This window comes from Candoia aspera, chromosome 2 (assembly GCF_035149785.1).
Source record: "Candoia aspera isolate rCanAsp1 chromosome 2, rCanAsp1.hap2, whole genome shotgun sequence".
In the NCBI taxonomy this organism is placed as follows: Eukaryota; Metazoa; Chordata; class Lepidosauria; order Squamata; family Boidae; genus Candoia; species Candoia aspera.
Genome location: NC_086154.1, coordinates 123,840,069 through 123,860,819, shown reverse-complemented (window position 1 = coordinate 123,860,819; position 20,751 = coordinate 123,840,069). Strand labels below are relative to the sequence as shown.

The following is a 20,751-nucleotide window of genomic DNA, read 5'->3' as shown; positions in this document are numbered from 1 at the left end:
ATTCCTAAGGAATATGCAGTGGAGGTGAAGAATAGATTTCAGGGACTGGACTTAGTAGATAGGGTCCTGGAAGAACTCTGGACAGAAGTTCGCAACATGGTTCAGGAGGTGGCAACAAAATACATCCCAAAGAAAGAGAAAACCAAGAAGGCAAAATGGCTGCCTGCTGAGTCACTAGAAGTAGCCCAAGAAAGAAGGAAAGCAAAAGGCAAACAGTTATAGGGGGAGATATGCCCAATTAAATGCAAAATTCCAGAGGTTAGCCAGAAGAGATAAGGAATTATTTTTAAACAAGCAATGCGCGGAAGTGGAAGAAGACAATAGAATAAGAAGGACAAGAGACCTCTTCCAGAAAATTAGAAACATTGGAGGTAAATTCCAGGCAAAAATGGGTATGATCAAAAAGAAAGATAGCAAGGACCTAACAGAAGAAGAAGAGATCAAGAAAAGGTGGCAAGAATATACCAGAAGACCTGTATAGGAAGGATAACAATATTGGGGATAGCTTTGATGGTTTGGTCAGTGAGCTAGAGCCAGACATCCTGAAGAGTGAGGTTGAATGGGCCTTGAGAAGCATTGCTAATAACAAGGCAGCAGGAGATGACGGCATCCCAGCTGAACTGTTCAAAATCTTGCAAGATGATGCTTCAAGGTAATTCATGCTATATGCCAGCAAATTTGGAAAACACAAGAATGGCCATCAGATTGGAAAAAATCAAGTTATATCCCCATACCAAAAAAGGGAAACACTAAAGAATGTTCAAACTATCGAACAGTGGCACTCATTTCACATGCCAGTAAGGTAATGCTCAAGATCCTGCAAGGTAGACTTCAGCAATTCATGGAGCGAGAATTGCCAGATGTACAAGCTGGGTTTAGAAAAGGCAGAGGAACTAGAGACCAAATTGCCAATATCCGCTGGATAATGGAAAAAGCCAGGGAGTTTCAGAAAAACATCTATTTCTGTTTTATTGACTATTCTAAAGCCTTTGACTGTGTGGACCATAACAAATTGTGGCAAGTTCTTAGTGGTATGAGGATACCAAGTCATCTTGTCTGCCTCCTGAAGAATCTGTATAACGACCAAGTAGCAACAGTAAGAACAGACCATGGAACAACGGACTGGTTTAAGATTGGGAAAGGAGTACGGCAGGGCTGTATACTCTCACCCTACCTATTCAACTTGTACGCAGAACACATCATGCGACATGCTGGGCTGGAGGAATCCAAGGCTGGAGTTAAAATTGCTGGAAGAAACATTAACAATCTCAGATATGCAGATGATACCACTTTGATGGCTGAAAGCGAAGAGGAACTGAGGAGCCTTATGATGAAGGTGAAAGAAGGAAGGGCAAAAGCTGGCTTGCAGCTAAACCTCAAAAAAACCAAGATTATGGCAACCAGCTTGATTGATAACTGGCAAATAGAGGGAGAAAACATAGAGGCAGTGAAAGACTGTATTTCTAGGTGCGAAGATTACTGCAGATGGTGACTGCAGTCAGGAAATCAGAAGACCTTTAATCCTTGGGAGAAGAGCAATGGCAAATCTCGATAAAATAGTTAAGAGCAGAGACATCACACTGACAACAAAGGTCTGCATAGTTAAAGCAATGGTGTTCCCCGTAGTAACATATGGCTGCGAGAGCTGGACCATAAGGAGGGCTGAGAGAAGGAAGATCGATGCTTTTGAACTGTGGTGTTGGAGGAAAATTCTGAGAGTGCCTTGGACTGCAAGAAGATCAAACCAGTCCATCCTCCAGGAAATAAAGCCAGACTGCTCACTGGAGGGAATGATATTAAAGGCAAAACTGAAATATTTTGGCCACATAATGAGAAGACAGGACACCCTGGAGAAGATGCTGATGCAAGGGGGAGTGGAAGGCAAAAGGAAGAGGGGCTGACCAAGGGCAAGATGGATAGATGATATTCTAGAGGTGACAGACTCATCCTTGGGGGAGCTGGGGGTGGCAACAACCGACAGGAAGCTCTAGCGTGGGCTGATCCATGAAGTCACAAAGAGTCAGAAGCGACTAAACGAATAAACAACAAAATTGGTACTGTAACAAATACATTAGCAAGTATATCACTATTACCTTCCTTTCTTCCTTTTTCAGAACTTTCCTCTGCCAATATTTCCTCCTTGTTACCATCTCCCTGTTGGTCTGAAAGTTCTTCTTTTCCATTCTCAATATCTGTGCACTCTTTATTTTCAACAGTAGCTTTTTCTTCATCAGCAAGTGAGCTTCTGTCCTCTAATAGCTCCCCCTTTTTGCCTCTGATTGCTTCCAGAATTTCTTCTAAAGCAAACATGAGGAAAAAAAGATGAATCAACGCCAGCCTTTTCAAGTATAAGAGTACAATATGTTATGGTTTTGTAATGCACCACGATACCCTTTCAGAGGCACAGAAGTTTATGTGTGGTAGATCTATATGTGAAAATGAATTGAGTAGATGGGGCCATAGTACAGTTGGCAATTATGCAGCATTGTGCACATAACTTTTTCTATCTTTTTTATGGGGTGGCTTTTAAAGTTAATGTTCATTCTCTCCAACCCAGCCATATAGAGGGCAACACAACTGTACATCTAGATAATTTGGGAAGGATGGAGAAAGACTGGTGACCTACTCCAGTATTACCACCAAAATATTATGGAAAGGTTTGAAAAAAAAAACTCTCAAAGTGGCATTGCAAAGTGGTGTGCCAGACTAGAAGTATAAAACATGCTACTGGGAAAGAACAACAATATGCTACAAGTAATCTAGGAAATTATGACATAGAAGGGGAAAAACCCCTTGGGGAACCAGAATGTTGATGAAATCTATGAGAGAAGAAACTATCTGCACTGGTAGAAAATGAACAAGACTGGCATGTGGAATGTATGAAGCATGAGCCATGGGAAGATGGATATCATCAAGAAAGAAGTAACAAGGACCAAAATAGGCATCCTCAGTGTTAGTGAGATCAAATGGACTGGGAAAGATTACTTTGAATCAGATGAATTTACAGCATACTATTCTGGAAAGGACAACATCTGGAGGAAATGAGTAGCACTAATAATCAATGACAGAATAATGGCTATTTGAATCCAATCTAAATCTCTGAATGTTACAATTTTCTATATTTATTCATCAATAACAGATGTATCTGAAGAAGAAATAGAAGAGTTGTATGCTGACATTCAAGAAGCACTACTACAAATGCTAAAAGAATGTAATATACATTGTGGGAGATTTCAGCATCAACACTGGAGACAAAAAAGTAGTAGAGATTGTCAGCGGATTTGGTTTAGCAGAAAAAATGAAGCAGGTAACCACTTCATGCACTTCTGTCAAGAAAATCAGCTGAGGATCACCACTATATAGTTTATTTAATCCAAATGACACTTGTATACATGGACATCTCCAAATGGACTGTACCGCAACCAAAGTGATCATTTATGCAGCCAATGAGGGAAACATAGTTACTTCTCTTAAAAGTTTAGCTGCTGTAGACCATGGCTTGAAATAATGAAGTAGCAAAGCTGGTCTCAAATTCAATTTGAAATTGCACATAAGCACCCAGGAAATGTGATACTGACAACATTTCATTTCTATTACAGTTGAAGTAAGGAACAGATTTGACTTAACTGTGTGGGAAACAACATGAATTATGGGAAGAAAGAAAAAACATCACCAATGGAACACCCCAGGAGCATCTCCCATTCTCACCCCCCCAAAAATGAAGACAAATAGTTTTCAGGGAAAACAATTCAAATTGCTGAACAGAGAAGGAAAGCTAAAGCCATTGATAAAAGAGATGAAGCAAGGTAGCTAAATATAGAATTTCAATGTAAAGCTAGGGGAAAAAAAAGAAAATTACTGGAATGAGCATTGCAAAGAAATGGAAGAAAGAAACCAAAAAGGACATACTACAGATCTTTTTGTCCTAATAAAGAAAACTCAGACACTATACACCATACATAAAGGAACAATAAGGGGCAAAGATGGGAAGGTACTAAGTAATCAGAAGCAAATGAAAAATAGATGGAAGGAACAGACTGAGGATTTGTATATGACTAATAATATTCTTCAATAAGCTGAAATTTGAAGCAGAGCCCAGTATATTGGAAGATGAGGTAACATGGGCACTGAAACAACTGTCAAAAAGGAAAATGCCTGGAACTGATGGCATTCCATCAGAATTACTTCAATCAGTACCAACAGCAGCAATTGCAAAACTATGTCAAAAATTGTGGGACATCAGTGAATGTCTGAAAGACTGGAAAAGATCAGTGTTCATCCCAGTCTCAAAGAAGGGTGACAGAGGCATCTGCTCCAAGCATTGCATAATAGCCCCGATATCACATGCTAGAAAATGCTGTGGAAAATCATACAACAATTGGGCCCAATCATGGAAAAAGAGGTACAGGCTGTTTTTAAAAAAAGGTAGAGGCACTTGAGATCACACTGTAAACGTTCAATGGATCACAGAAGACGCATGGGAATTTCAAAAGGAAGCATATTTATACATAACCAACTATAGTAAAGCCTTTGATTGCACTGAATATGGAGACATAGACTGGTCGATGACTGGAAAAGGTGTGCGGCAGGGCTGTATTCAATTACCATTTCTATTCAATTTATATACAGAAATGATTTTGAGGAACCTTACCTTAGACGAATCAGAAACTGAGATATAAATTGGCAACATTAACATTAACAATGTAAAATCTGCAGATGATACCATCTACTGGCAGAAAATGAATAGGATATAAAACAATTAATCCTACAGGTCAAGGCAGAAAGTGAAAAGGCTGGACTGCATCTAAGCATAAAGAAAACTAAAATAATGACAACAACTGGAAATGATGACAGCAAGATAAAAATTGACAATGAAGAAATTGAATCAGTTCAGTACTTTATTTTCCTTGGTTCCGAAATTAAATACAGAACATCGTTTGAGTGCACTGCAATGATCGGCATGAAGAACTAAGGATATTTGTCTTAATAATAAGGCAAGAATAATAAATACTATTGTTTTTCCAAAGTTGGACAACAAAAAAGGAGACAGAAGTAGACTCCTTTGAATGCTAGGTTTGTAGATGGCTACTATGCATATTTTGAACAGCAAAAGCAATGAGATTTTAGACTACATCAGGCCAGAAATACCACTGGAAAGCTAAGATTACCAAGCTAAATTGTCTTATTTTGGCTATGTCATGTGATCAAATTCTTAGAAAAATCAATTATGCAAAGAATGGTTAAAGATGCTAGAAAAAGAGGATGGCAAAGAACATGCTGGATAGATACAATCAAGCAAGGCACTGTTTTAAACCTAGAAACATTACATGAAATTTCAAAACATGAGAAAGAACAGAGAGAACTAAGCTATAAAAATCTCAGAAAGTCAGATACAACTGAACAGATGGAAAGAGAAATTCATTATATGAAATGGCAGGAATTTGCATTGTCAACATACACAGGGAAATCTGTACACTGACTGAAAATTAGGGGTGGGGTGGGGTTAAATGAACCTTTAACTAAGAGTTTCCCCAAGAGGGAAGATGACTAATTTAATCCACTCCATTCCCAGGGTGTTTATTTATTGTAATATTTGAAAGATTTCAGAACTAAATGAGGGCCCTTGAGCCCTCTGGTTCAAACACATCAAACAAACATCTATTGAAGAATTACACTGTAACCAAGCCAGTTCAAAGGGAATGGGTTGGTAATTGCAAAGCAGAAGCCAGACAGAGGTATCTGTTGTAGCTCTCAGACTATATATAGCTAGTAACCTAACAATTTGCAGAGAAGTCCATTTTAATAAGACTTCACACAGCCAAAGGTGACGATTATTACCAAATACAAGTGTTTACCATTCTAACCCACTCACGTTGAACTGTTAAATTCTAAGTTAACCAATGGTTAAAACTAAGTTAACCAATGGCGAACAAATATGATACCAGTCTTTCTTTGAATGGCACATTACAATAAATGGTACCTAAATATGAAAGAACCCCATGATGAAGGCCACCTAAAAAGTTATGTTTACAGAAAATGAGCAAAAACATTCCATGTACAATGGAATTATGGGACTATACTTCATGTATTTGGATCATTATATCATTATATAGTTTCCTAAACACATTCAAGTGCTGGTCAATGGAATGAACATTATGACAAAAGATTATTTTCAGCATTTTACATGATCTTTCTGTTTGAAATTCTCTATATATTAGTACTAAAATGGGTAAAACTGATGAAATGTCATCAAAAGGCCTCAGATCCAAATACTTGATAGTGACATTAGTGAAACTAGTGTCCTTTCAGAATAAATTCCCTCTGCCATACTGATGTGCAAAAATCCAAAGGAACCATACAAACCTATTATGTATCAGGAATATTTAACATGTTTATATTGAATTTTTATCTATCTAACAATGAAGTGGCATTTGCCAGCAAAATAAGAGCCCTTCCCCCTTTTCTAAATTTGCTATGCATAGTTGGGGGAGATCTCCACAGCAGATTCAGGAGACAGGAGAGTGGATATGCTTAAGAGCCTATGTGTACAGCGTTATATGTAGCCCAAATGAAACAGGATCTTGCAAAGTGACAATATTGTCCATTTGCAAAGTGGTAAAGGACACAGTGGCACAGGTCATATCAAAGCTTGCCAGTTTTTATTGAGAAGGCAAATGAATACTACTTAGCCAGATTAAAAAAATATAGTGAAATGGGTTAAGAACTGAACAATTTATAAAGAATTGTATTAACCACTGGGGAAATTAAACAAGGCCCATTGAAAGCTATGCTTGAAAGAGGTTAAAATTGGTTTGAGTTCATTAATATTTCCTACTTATTTGCTAAGACAAATAATACTTTAGCTAAAAACAGATGTCAGTGAGAAGAACATGAGCAAATGGAGCACCAGTACATAACTGCACACATACAAAAGAACAAATGGAAGTTTGCCCCATGATTGCTGTGTAAGATGATGCTATCCTTGATAAATGGATTGTGAAAATGCCTAAGGTTATTCAGTCAAGTAATCAACCATGTTGTTTTTAATGAACCTGTACCCTACACATTAAAAAGAGCAGAAAAGGGCTGTGGTAATGGAAGTCTATTCGTGCAATGTTAGATTTCACCTTCATAAGGATACATCTGCTAACTGAACTATAAAGTGATTTTCTGACTTTGTCAGTAGTTACAAGAATTACTTTACATGCTTGTTCAGTAATACTTTTATGGGCACAAGCAGGAAAAAAATACATGAAGTGGACCAATATTGCTCTGATCTAAAGCAGATGTGACAGCATGATACATGTTCCAAAAACAAATTAAAAAACAAACAAACAGTGTCCTTGTGTTTGATATTATGTTGAATTGGGAAAGGTATAAAATAACCACTGCTCAAGCAGAAAATGGCATGGCATGGGGCTGGGTTACTTGCGAGAATGTCTCTCCCTGGTTTTATCTACCTGTTCTATTAGATCTAGCAGGAGAGGCATGTTCCAGGTCCCAACCATTAGTGAGTGTCTTCAGGCTGCACTGAGGAAGAGAGCCTTTTCTGTCATGGTACCCACCCGCTGGAACATCATTCCCCCAGAGAGTATGCCCTGACCCTACTGGCTTTCCATAAGGCTTTGAAGACCTGGTTTTGTTACTGAGCTGGGCCCTTGGCGTGTGGTTGAACCCATATTGTGGTTGAACCCATATTGTGGTTATATTGATTGGGTTGGTTGTTTTATCTTGGCTGCTAATTTGTTATTTATTGTTTTTGTTATTTACCTTGTTTTTATTTCTTATTAGATGCCCAGAGTCATGTGTTTGAGATGGGGGCCATATTAAACAAGAAAACAAACAAACATTTCTGCTTATGCAGATGGGAAATCCATTTCCCCCCTATAGGCAGTTATCACAAGTTACTCTGAAACATTCCCAGTCTATATGGGCTGTGAAGAGGTAGGAAAAAATCAGTTGCCTCCTACATAAATGCAAGGCAAGTGAGCTGCAGATTTTTTGACCCAATCATGAAATGATAGCTCTTAAACTATGGAAACTGAAAGTGCACAATTTCCCATTAATGATATGAGGTTGTATACATTCTCTATACTGAACAGTAATGCCAACATGTTTATCATATACACATGTTGGCATATTGTATATTCCTATGCCTCAGGAATGTTTTTTTCAATTATTTTCATTCACAGTATTATGCATTTACAAAATAAAGTAATAATCACTATGCGCTTTGGTTGTATTCAGCAAGATGTAATGAACTGCCATCTTGTTCATTTCATCCCATAAATGGGGAAATAAGCCTGACAGACACAATGAACCACAGTTTTTTACGTCTGATCTGCAAAACAATGTTTTTACTGATTGTAAATAAGACCTGGCTTGATTAAAAGTTATTAACTATATTTCCTGTTTATACATAATGGAAAGTTACGATTAACTGTGGCTTCTTGGTTTTTTTATCTGCAGACCATAAGGGAAACAGCAGCCAAAGGACAATACACAGACAAATGCCATTCTAGTGTAACACATCTTATTAGGATCTGATTGTTTGAAAGATAATCATTAATTTGTAATATTCAGCAGAGATTCAACAAACTGCATTTTAATTCTTTCTCTTGGTTTTCAAAACTTCCTATTTTCAAAGTCAAGAAAATCTAAATCATCATTTGTAGGAGAACCGTGCTGATATATGGTAGCCCAAAATCAGGAGTCTGGTAACTGGTAACGGAATGACTAACACATTCTATCAAAGGAGTAAGCTTTTGTGAGCTACAGGTCATTTCAGCATATGCCTATTTTTGTCATCCCTCAAAAATTTTATAATGGCTCTTAGGTTTAATGGAATATTCTCAGAAGTATTCCATTGTCATTAAAAGCTGCTTTCAGAAAACCATCCTTTCAGAATATAAACCAAACAGAATTTGTCCTTCATTCTAACGAATTTTTCCTTTTTCTTTCTCAAACAAATGGAATAATGGTCATCAAGTACTTAAGCAACATTTATTGCATGTCTAATTTATTTTACAGATGAAATCCTTTTGTTTAGCTAGTTCACCGCAATTTATCCTAGCTGTATTTGCACACTTGAAAAAGTATTCTGAGATCCAACAATTGTTAGGCTTCACAATAAACGCTGCTTCCTTAAGTATTTTGAGGACCACCTCTCCATCTGGCTGTGCCTTTTTATTCTACCCTCTCACAACCCTATTTTGTTGGAATATGAGTCAATGCAATCAAAATGTGTTTGTTAGTATGATTAAAAATTTAAGATTAATTAAGTAGATTCTTACCATTTGCTGCAGCAAGAAAAGATTTGTTGCTACCCCGTGCTTTATTAGTAAGGTCTTCTGTTATATCCATATGCCGATGAATTTCTTCACGCATTTCTTCCAGAGTTTTGCAGATATCAGCTTCCCAGTAATCTTTGTCTAGGCATTCAATTAACTCTGCCAGCTGGACTTTTGTGCTATAGTACCAGATTCTCTTATGCTTTTCACACTCTGAATCTTCCTCTCTGTGACAGTAGTAGAATAAGTGTTTATGAGACATGATGAAATTAAAAGATATATGTAACTAAGCTATATGATAAAAAACAAGAAGGAAAACATTAAAAAATATCCAAGTATTAGGCATTATGTTTTTTTTCCAATTCATCTCAACATAACAATGAACAAACATAATACAGGTATTCCAAAAAGCATTACTTACAAATTAATATCCGAAGATAGACAAGTAGGTCACTTCACCTACAACATAATATTCTGTTGTTTTATATACATCATCAAAACACATTTATTCAATCAGACTTGCAATGAAAGATTCTTTAGTTCTGATTTGTTGAAATGGACAACTTTATCCAGAATGCCAGTTTATTTATATTCATAGCTCACATAGGCTGTTGTGAAAGGATAAACCTAACCGCCCCAAATGAGTGGGGCGTTCCTCCTGAGATCCAGAGTTCAACGCTGCCTGGGAAAGAGGTTTAAGACCGCCCCACCCGCTCCTTAAGTGGAGAGGGTGTCCCATAAAGCAGGCAAGGAACCCAGGGCATGCGTGGGTGTGGCACAAAGCAGTTGCACTAGGACTACAGGGAAATGAGACATGGTTCAGTTCGAAGGCAAGCACATTGAGCAGCAGATGACACAAAGACGGAAAGCCTGGAAGCAGGCACCCAACGGACGAGACCTGCTGAGGCAGAGCTAATAGACGGTGGGAAAAGCCTGACTGGCATCTGCAAAGAGGCAACCAGAGCAAGCCCACTGCGGGCAGCAGCCAGCCATGGCACAGAGTTCCACAGACCAGCTCCAGGGAGAGAGGACTGTGCATGGGAGGGTAGAGAGGAGAAAAGCTCTGATGGTGCAAGCTGTGAGAGAAGGAGTGAAAAGACTTTTCAAATGAAAAAGAAAACTGTGGTTGGTGGAAGAGGAAACCTCAGATTAAGATAGGCAGTAAGAAAATAAGTTAGAAATAGACACAAACATAGACCTAGCATTAAGATTAAAAGTAAGGAGTGGTATAATTACAAACATTTTAATATTGTATTATAAAACAAACCTAGTGAGGCAAAAATAAATCTTTGCATCCGTGGTCTGTATCAGCTTAAGAAAAACCCAACAGCCACCCAACTCAAAACAACTCTGGGTGTCATACAATTAAAAACATATTCAGTATGATTAAAAAAAAAATCAATAGAAGGCAATAAATCAGACTAAAATAACATCCGAGTAAAAATTCCCAAAGGGACATGCTCCTAACTGGATGCCTAGGGAAAGAACCAGGTCTTTTAAGGCCCATTTGAAAGATGGCAGGTTTGGGACAACTTGAACCTCAAGGGGGATACTATTCTAGAAAGCAGGCACTGTGACAGAGAAAGGACACTACCTAGGTCCTTTCAGATGGCCTTGTTCTAAGGATGGGAACTGGAGCATGCCCATTCTGCCAGATCTTAACAGACAGCCCCTTGGACAGTCAGGCCCTATGGCATGAAAGGCTTTATAGCTCATGACCAGCAATGGTAATTGAACCCAGAAGCTTACTGGTATCCAATGCAGTTTATGCAGCAGAGCAGTTATAAAGAAATCTCAAGATACGCCCATCCCTGCCCCAGTCGCTGCATTCTGAACCAGCTGCAGTTTCTTAGTGGTCTTCAAGAGCAGTCCCATGTACAGCACAGTGCAATAATTCATACACAGTGTCAAATGACTCAGGCATGAGTGACTCTAAGAAGGGACTCCAGGTTCTGGAAATGGCCCAATTGGTGCACTAAACAAATCTGGGCAAAGGCCCCCTTGGCCACACCTGCCAGCTGCTATTCAAGCAGGAGCTGACAGTCCGGGAGGATCCCCAAACTGCATGTCATTTTCATCCAGGCAAGTGTTATCCCATTCACAACTAAAGATGGAAAATCCATGACACTGTAAGAACTACAAACACACACTCAGTCTAGATTCGTCTACAAATCACCCAAATTATTCTGCTAATCCAATATTTAGGCATAGAAGTTTCAGGCCGACTAATTATATGCCACCAAGTTAGTGTCAACTCTTAGTGACCACATACAGATTTTCTCCATTGCAATCTGTCCCTAACCTTGTCTTTCCAGTCTTCCAATGGTACACCTATTGCCACTATAGCTGAGTCCATCAACCTTGCTGCTAGTCATCCTCTTCTTTTTCCTTCCCCCTTCTTCCCAGAGTTGCACAGCTTAATAATAATAATAACAGTAATAATAATAATAATAATTCCCAGCATCAGAGCCTTCTCCAGAGACCTAGGTCTTCACATAATATGTCCAAAATGAGGTAATTTGAGCCTCGTCATTTGTTCCTCAAGGGAGAACTCTGCGTTGATTTGTTTGATGATCCATTATTCGTTTTCTTGGATGTCCATGATATTCTCAGCAGTCTTCTCCAACACCAAAGTTCAAAAGTGTCAATACTCTTTCTATCCTGCTTCTTCAAAGCCCAACTTTCACTTCCATAGTGTTACAGGGAATACCACTGTTTGTACTATTCTGATTTTTGTAGGTATAAAGATATCATGGGTCTGAATATCTTTTCCAAGGCCTTCATGGCTGTTCAGCCAAGTGCTAGTCTGTAGTATATTACTTGACTGCTTTTCCTACTGATGGTTGATCCTAAAAGGCAGAAGCTATCTACCACTTCTATATCTTCACTGTCAATTCTAAGACTGGTTGTTGTACCTGTTATCATTCGTGTGGTCTTCTTTATATTTTAGTCCATTTTTTTCACTGTGCTCCTTGAATTTTATTACTAGAGCTTTCAGATCCTTTGTATTTTCAGCTATCAGAGTAGTATCATCAGCATAGCACAGGTTATTGATATTTCTTCCTACAATTTTAAAACCATGCTCATCTTCTTCCAATCCAGCTTCCCTATATATATATATATATATATATATATTCATATTCATATTCATATTCAGCATATACTGTAGGTTGAGCCACCCATCAGGGCTTTGATCAACTGAGGCTTTCACATAAAGTGAAGGAGCAAACTAGGTTATCAGCCTTATCCCTATCCATAACACACACAATCCTCCCTGCTAGTGGTAATAACAATACCTGTCAATTCTTGCACATTTGGCCAGTATGCCAGCAGCTGAAAGTCCAGTTTTACCCCAAATATGTTCACACTATTCAATGCAAGCCAGGCTCTCTGATTTTATTTTGCAAGCAAATCCTCTGTTGCCTATCTCCCACCAACTAGGATTGTACTGATGTATGCTCATGATACAATAAATATATATCTATGAAAAAAATACCCATGAGATTCAGATACTGTGTGTATAGGAACTTACTGTGCTTTGTCGAATTTTACTGAGAAACCTTGAACTAAGATAACTTAGTAGTGAATGAGATCACTAATGTCCTAACAGCCAGGAACCACGCTGAGACAAGGAATAGGTCTCTTGTGCTTTATTACTGCTACATTAGACAGAAAATCCTAACAAACTGAAGAAGCGTGGGAAAAACCCAGACAGATAAACCCCAAAGGTTAAGGCGGGTCCGATCTGTGTCTCTTTGAATGGCTGCTTAACTCCTCAGTACTACACATGCGTTTTCCCCCCTGGATAGGGGCCCCCTCCTGCTCACCATCAGTACTCATGACAACTAAGATGGTGAACACTGATATTTATAATTCTTATTTTCATCTCTAATACAACTGAAAATATTTTGGAAGTTTTAGCAAAATAGAACAAAAATGGTAGCATTGAAAAACTGCACAGTATAATTCTTTTCAAGATTATAATTTTTCTATGAGACTCATATAACGGCTAGTTAAAATTTATTATGAGAGTCGCCCTTTGAGTGAGATGGGCAGTGACTAAATTTGAAATATAAATAAATAAAATCATAGACCAGCACCTAGTACTCATTATATACAGTGGCTATATGTAATATCCACATCTCAATATATGATATCTATTAGTCTAACAATGAAAATGCAAGATAAATTAAAATAATATGGTGATAAAACCCTTTGGTCCTGCTTAATCCCCCGTTTTTGGGGGAAAAATGAGTTTCAATATTTCTTCACAGACTTTAGAAGCTATTGTGTCTCGTTCTATGAAATGTGGAAGTTGTGCAAAATTATTTCTAAATTCCTTTTAATTTGATTCTCCTGTAAGATTATGAGCAGTCCAAACTTAATTTAAGTAAATATATTATGCTGATTGCATAGGAAAACTTTCTCCCTCATCTCAATAGACCTGATTTGTATAAGTTCATACTGTTAAAATAAAAGTTTACATTAGGTCTAATTTTATTATCTGCCATTAAACCAACATGATATGCAATTATGTTGCTCTTATATAAGTCTATGGAAAATTTCCCCCCACCTAAAATGCATATTAGCTCCACTCTGGGGAAACTTAAAAAAAACAAAAAACCCTTAAGATATTAATCTGACATGAGACTGGGGGTGAACTAAACTAAAAAAGCAACCACCCTGATTTTGTTTTTCCAAGTCTGATCTTCTAACAGAAACTTGGATTTCCAACTTATTTATAAGGACACATTTAAGATGGGTTGTACTTTAAGAAACAGAACAAAATGAATACGGTTTCTTTGTAACAATGTATCATATATGAGAAAATTATCTGTGACTTTTGCCCAAGGTTCCTGTGAATAAAGCTCCATACATAAGATACTCCCACTAAACCACCATTCCCAACCTTTGTGCCCTCCAGATGCGTGGACTTCAATTCCCAGATCAACCCAGCAAGCAAGCCTTTTGCTGAGAGTTCTAGGAGTCACGTTCACATACTTATAGGCCATCAAGATTGGGGGAGATTACACTAGAGAAAAGCAGTATGCAATTTTAGGCTTTTCCTTTTAGTTTTCATTGTTATCAATAAATAAGAGACCCTCTGAAACAGACTGCAAATTCCTCTAGCTAAAGCGCTGCGTAATTCTTGGTTCAGCATAGTGAGAGTCGAGGTCCATAGTTTGGGTAGAAAGAAGGAAGGGGTATACTTTTTAAATTTTATTATTTGTTGCAGCTCTTTACTTCTTCAACAGAGATGCTGTACTATTCAGTGCCAAATGTTAAAAAATGTGCTTCCTTAGTGACATAGTACCCTGTAATGATGATGTTTTCTTGTCTTATTTTCCTTCAATTCCCTTTCCCCAATTTCCCTTTCCCCAATTATTTTCCTTCAATTTCCCTTTCCCTTTTATGTGTCTATACATTTTCAATAACTGATTTACAGAGGACGTTCTCACTGAACCCATGCCCACATGTAAGACCACATGGTTACACAGGTTCCATGTTTCAAGATCAACATGAAATTTTTATGGTCTATCATTCTGGGCTTTGAGCACACAACTCAATGTATCTTTTTTTCTATTTTCCTAGAGCTGAGCTAAAGGGAGAACTCCTGCATAGAAAGACTAAGAACTCCTCAGATGGACAAGCTAGGCAAGTGTCAAGAGATTTAGCCTGACCAGTCACAACTAATCAATTGTCTTTTACCGTGGAACCCTTGAACAAAGTGGTCTTTTGCAGGTGTGAGAACCAGGAATATTCTCACACAGACATAGCAGTCTTGTTTCCCCACTGATTTATATAAGGTTTTAACTATGCTGGCTCCTTTATCTCCAGTTCATAATTATTCCAAGCATGACTTTTTTTTTTAACAGCAACTACACACTGGGTTGCTATTTTTGTTATCTAGCATTATTAATGTCACAGTCATTAATATAGATCTCATATTAATCTGTACCTGAAGTGCCCTTTCATTTTCTGTTACACAGCCTTTCATCCTTTTGCATTACGTGGAATCTTACATCAACATACAGAAATAGAGTTTTAACTAACATACCTGCTGCTTTTGCAGTGAAGCTCTGCAGGAAACAAAAACGACACTGATCTTTAAGCCTAGTGTTTGTATCTTTTAAAGTTAAGGCAAGACTGAGAAATATCCTACACAGTATGGAAAATGAGAATAGAGAAGGTTTTTCTCTTTATAATATTTAAATTAAGTCATCCATTAAAACGGAATGTGGAGAGATTCAGGATTGAACAAAGGACGTTATTTATACAATCTGTAGTTAAACTGTGAACATGCTATCAGGAGATATGATAGCCACCAATTTAAACAGTTTAAAAGGGGACTGAACAAATTCATAGAAGTGTGGGCTATCAATTACTATTTGCTATGTCTGGAATCATATGCAGCACACTTTAAATACCAACTGCTAAAAAGTACTAGCGAAAGAAAAATGTTACATGGTCCACATTCTAACGTTTCCTGAATGTGTCTGGAGAGCCACTGCAGTACCCTGAATGCTAGACTAGATCAGCTGTTAGCCAAATCTAGCAGGGATCTTAAGTCTGTACTAAATCTAGTATGCTAGTTAACGACTGCAATAAAGATTGATTTGGTTTATAAAACGTTTATACATACCTCCTTATAACAGGGATGCAAAAAAGGTGGCCTTGGGGCTGCATGAAGCTTGTCAACCTTTTTTGACTCTTTCTTGAGGTTAAGGGGAAAATGGGTACTTTAAGTCTTTCGGAGTGTAAGACATCCATCTTATCCCTTAAATCACCACCCCAAACCTAGTATGGTCTTCGAGTTAGCATTTCACCCTTAAACATGAGCTTTCATTAAACATACACAGGAAAAGGCCTACTATTTAGGCACACATACAGTTCTGCAAAGTAAAGGTGAATTACACCACCATATGAGATACATACATATAACTACTATAGTTACATCAACTTTGTTTGTTTCTAGAATTCCGATAGTTTATATTCTTGTTTAAAAGAACGTGACTCTAGCTGAAAAATATTTATGTTCTTAATATATAGAAATGCACTGAATGTGGTAGTGGGCACAGAGTTCAGCTTTCTAAGACTCTTAGGTTGCTTCTTATAAAGCTTCAATTTTTAAAGTGGAGGAAGGAAGTTCAGAATTTCAAAACTTACCTAATGCAGCATGAACGAGATAAAATGGCAAAATGTGCAAGAGATTACAGCATTAAGAGGAAAAAATACAGCTTTCTACTCCACCTGCAGCTTTAAGAATTCAACTGTTAGTGAACTGTGTTTCTATTTGTTCATGGATATACAATGATATCCAGCAATCTGAATTATATTCTGTACCAACTCAAAATGTTAGAAATATTCATTTTAATATCCATTTATTATAAGATTCTATTTGGCCACAAAGTTCAGTAGTTGATGTCTTCCAACAACAAAATATTTCTACAAAAATATGCGGAGTGCTGGATATAATGTTCCCAATATGAGAAGGAAGAAGCAGTGAGACAAAAATGGTAGTTTAGACCAATGTTTCTTAAAGTGTGGTCTGAGGACCCCTGGGGGTCCCCCAAGACCCTCTGAGGGATCTGCAAAATCAAAGTTATTTGCTAGATATTTAAGATATTTGCAAAAATTTAAAACAATGTCACTCTTCTCATTATTTTTGTTAAAAAATATAGGGTTTTTTCCCATGAAAAATATTTTATTTATGTTAATATCTGAAGGGTTTAATATTGTTATTTTTACATGATTCAATAAATAAATATTCTACGAATGCATCAATTTTAAATTTTAACACGATAAATATTGATAAATATAACCCATACAAACAAAAGCTCTTTCAGGGTCCTCCATAATTTTTAAAAGTGGGAAGGGGTCCTCAGAGCAAAAAGTTTAAGAAACACTGTGTTACACTAAGAAACTAAGCTCAGCTCTACCCTCCAGAAGATGGAGAGAGACCAGACAGACATACTTGCAGTATTTGTGAACGAAGTAACCTGGCTTTTCATGAAGAAGCTGTATGTTAACTAATCTACACAGCCTGTGCACTTTTTCAGCTCTCCATTATCACAACTCTTAATAGATTTTCCAAACAAAACTTTTCAAAAGAGGAAGAGATACAGTTCGTTAAGAGTATTAGTCTAAAGAACCTAGCTTCTTGCTCTGAAACAAGAGAATACTCATAAATCAAGAACAAACTAACAACTGAATCCTCAGTTTAAGAAGAATATACTCAATAAGTGCTTCCTTATTCAGATGAATCTTGGCTTATCATTCTATATGAACATGATCAGTGATAAAAGTGTGAATTGCAGACAAAAAAAGTATATATGGCTTTCTCTCTTCTCTTCACGGAGAACACTACAGTTGATATTAGTTCACTTGCTTAAATACAGTCCTAGGCGAACAGAAATAGGTAAGTTTCAAAGTATTGCACACCATTTTAGTCACAGATGAAACCAGAAAGAAGCAAAAGCATAAATAATGTTATGAAATTAAGTATTGGTTAAAAGAAATTAAACAAATTAATACTGAAGTTGACCATTACAATTCTGCAGAGAACTAAGAGGCACCAGAATCAGCATAAATTATAACAGGCTGTCAAAGATCCCCATATCCTCCCATGATGCACTTTTGATTTGTACCAGTGCCTTGTCTGACTTCTGTGAATGCTGGCAAACAATACTAAAGTATAATGCAGTTCATTTTTGGCCAAACATAATGATAAGCAACATTACCTATTATGGCTTAGCAGTATGTCTAAATCAGGTCACTGTGGTTTGTCCAATAAATCATAGCTTAATATTATGTATGACCAGACCAGTGATTCACTAGAATGTCAACACTTGATTCTTCTGCAATGTCCTGTTCTTTGGAAACAAATTAAATGTTACTATTTTTTTAATTTGGTATGCCATTATACCGAATGTAGCACAAGACCTATTTCTCCTTATCACAACAATCCTGTGAAGTAGGTTGGCCTGAGAGAAAGTAGGAGGCCCAAAGTTACCCAGTGAGCTTCCATGGATGAGTATGGACCAGAATCTGGGTCTCCCTGTTCCAACTCCCAACAATTCAGGCACTATGCCATGCTGGCTGTCAAACAGCGAACTCTCAATTTAATGTGCACCACTGAGCAGACTCTGGATGCAACAAACCACATTTCCATCCAGACATTTCCCCAATATAATGGACACATTTGCTGTATTGAAATAGTCTGACCCAGGTACTTAATTTTATCACATGTGCAGCTATTCATGTAATTTGTGTAATGGTATCATTACACCACGATGTAGTTTGCATCATTTGTATAATTACGTCATGACAACAGTGATATAATTTTGCATTATTTGTGTCAGGATGCAAACGACATAAATCACAGTGATGACATACTTTCACATTTAATGGACATTTGGAATGATGGACATACCAAATGATATCTTAGAATGAGGTTTCACTGAACTGGCCAGTTTAAAAAGGGACTACATGACTATTACAAGTGGTCCTCGCTTAACAACCATTCGTTTAGCAACTGTTCACAGTTACAATGATGAAAGTGGCTTACGACCGGTCCTTGCACTTACGACCATCCCAGCATTCCCACGGTCACATGATCGCAAATTGGGCGCTTGGCAACCGTCGTACATTTAAACATGGTTTACTACTGGCTAGCTAATGTGAACGGGAATGCACCATATCTGTGGTTTCCTGATTTATTCCTAATCTGGTTTTGTACTTTACCCAAGCTATATCCAATCCACAGAGCTGCTAAAAAAAGAGGGAAAGCAATCGGAACATGGCCAAACAAATCATGATTATTTTGCTTATCTGAAAGACTAATTCTGGCTTGTTTCTGTGTTCTTCAATAAAGCACAGATAAAACAAACTATGATCTGTGTGATACTGAACCAGACAGTGTTTCTAAGCTTTTCAAACTTCAGGATTCCTCTTGCTGACACCAAACATTCCAATCATTGTATAACGTTGACCATAGCTAAAACTAGTGGAACAGAAAGACATAACCCTGCTTATTCAGAGCCCTAATTTCAAGCTTCTATTGGGCCTCCACAAAAAATAAAACTGCACTCCAGCTTCACCACCACCACCACCACCACCACCACCACATCATCATCCTGTAACAGCTTGCTGCATTTTAAATTACATGAACCTGTTACCTGGATTTTAATATAGAAACTGCAAGTAAGATGAAAAAGATTAAACTGCCACTTTGGAGAAGCAAGTAAAATAGCCATTTCAGAGAAGCAGGATGTAAATAATATTATAAATTGCTTTTTTAAATTTAAAATATCCTTAAGACCACCGCTAACAAATAAAGGAAGAAACAACCAATTTTTCTAAGCTCAGACATTAAGTTTCAAAACTACAAAATAGTGTCTGGAATTTTTCAGCTACAATTAGCATGATCCCTAGCCACCCTCCAAATAATCTGGGAATTTTGTTCAGTCTTATAAGGAAATACACATGAAGCCTGGAACCAAATTACAAAAATAAAAATATACGGATGAACTGCCTTTTAAAAAAAATGTACAATATTGAAATGGTTAGAATATGTACTTACACAACAATCCTCCTGTTCAGGAACCAATATTTCCGTCTGTTTCTATCATATCCAATAGGTTCATGTCGAATGTATGGTTTATTTTTTTGGATTTCAGCAATACAGTCTGTTACACCAGGCACCTTATGTGCTACACAAACTTCACACTGCCATTCATCCTCTGGGACCTCTTCAAGAGGTGGTTTCACACACTCTAAGTGGTAGACAGCTGAGCAAGTTTCACAGCAAAGCAAGTCCCCCAGTTTGTGACAAACTCTACAATGGTCATCATATTGTATCACGCCTTCTGACATTAATTCCTCACGTGCAATGTTTGTTGTAAGAAACTGATCCACTAAAAACTGCAGAACCTCAATTTTATTTTCAACTGGTCCGTAAGGGTAGTCCTCTGCCTCTTGAAAAGGAAGAACATGATGATACTCCTTGTCACTCTCACAGTATACCCGCAAAACCTCAGGCCAAGTCATCCCATCTATAAAATATAATGTGGAATTAACGCTATCTTTGAGGTCAGCAGGTCCAAAGGTAGTATTTGAAGTGTCCTCTTCACGTAAAACAGCTTTTAAAAGCACTATGTGCATCTCTGCCATAAGTGTACACTGTTCCTGGCTCACTAGAGCGGCACAAAAGTCTTCAAAACGAAAAGGAGACAAGCGCAAAACAGTGCCAAAGTTCCGGAGTACCTCATAGATGGCAATAACATTCATTATATGCTCATTAGGCACCATTAAGTCCTCCGAGGATTTGGGCAAGTCAAGAAAAGGGATGTCTTTTTCTTCCAGTATTGGAGAACGCGGCCGATGTACTCTCTGTCGCCTTCTACCTATAAATGAACAGTAAATAAGTAAGGACTTGATAACAGTAAGCAAAAATATCCCC

At 37.6% G+C, this 20,751-nt stretch overlaps 1 protein-coding gene across 5 annotated transcripts in view; it reads right to left on the bottom strand.

The window, feature by feature from the left end:
• Positions 1-20,751, bottom strand: part of BPTF (bromodomain PHD finger transcription factor) — an 88,108-nt gene that overhangs the window by 55,933 nt on the left and 11,424 nt on the right. For all 5 annotated transcript variants that reach the window (XM_063293489.1, XM_063293491.1, XM_063293493.1 and 2 more), the window contains exons 2-4: positions 19,873-20,695; positions 9,294-9,517; positions 2,094-2,297 (exon numbers count right to left, since the gene is read on the bottom strand). In XM_063293489.1, coding sequence (XP_063149559.1) covers positions 2,094-2,297; positions 9,294-9,517; positions 19,873-20,695 — 1,251 coding nt within the window. The remainder of the gene's footprint in view (positions 1-2,093; positions 2,298-9,293; positions 9,518-19,872; positions 20,696-20,751) is intronic.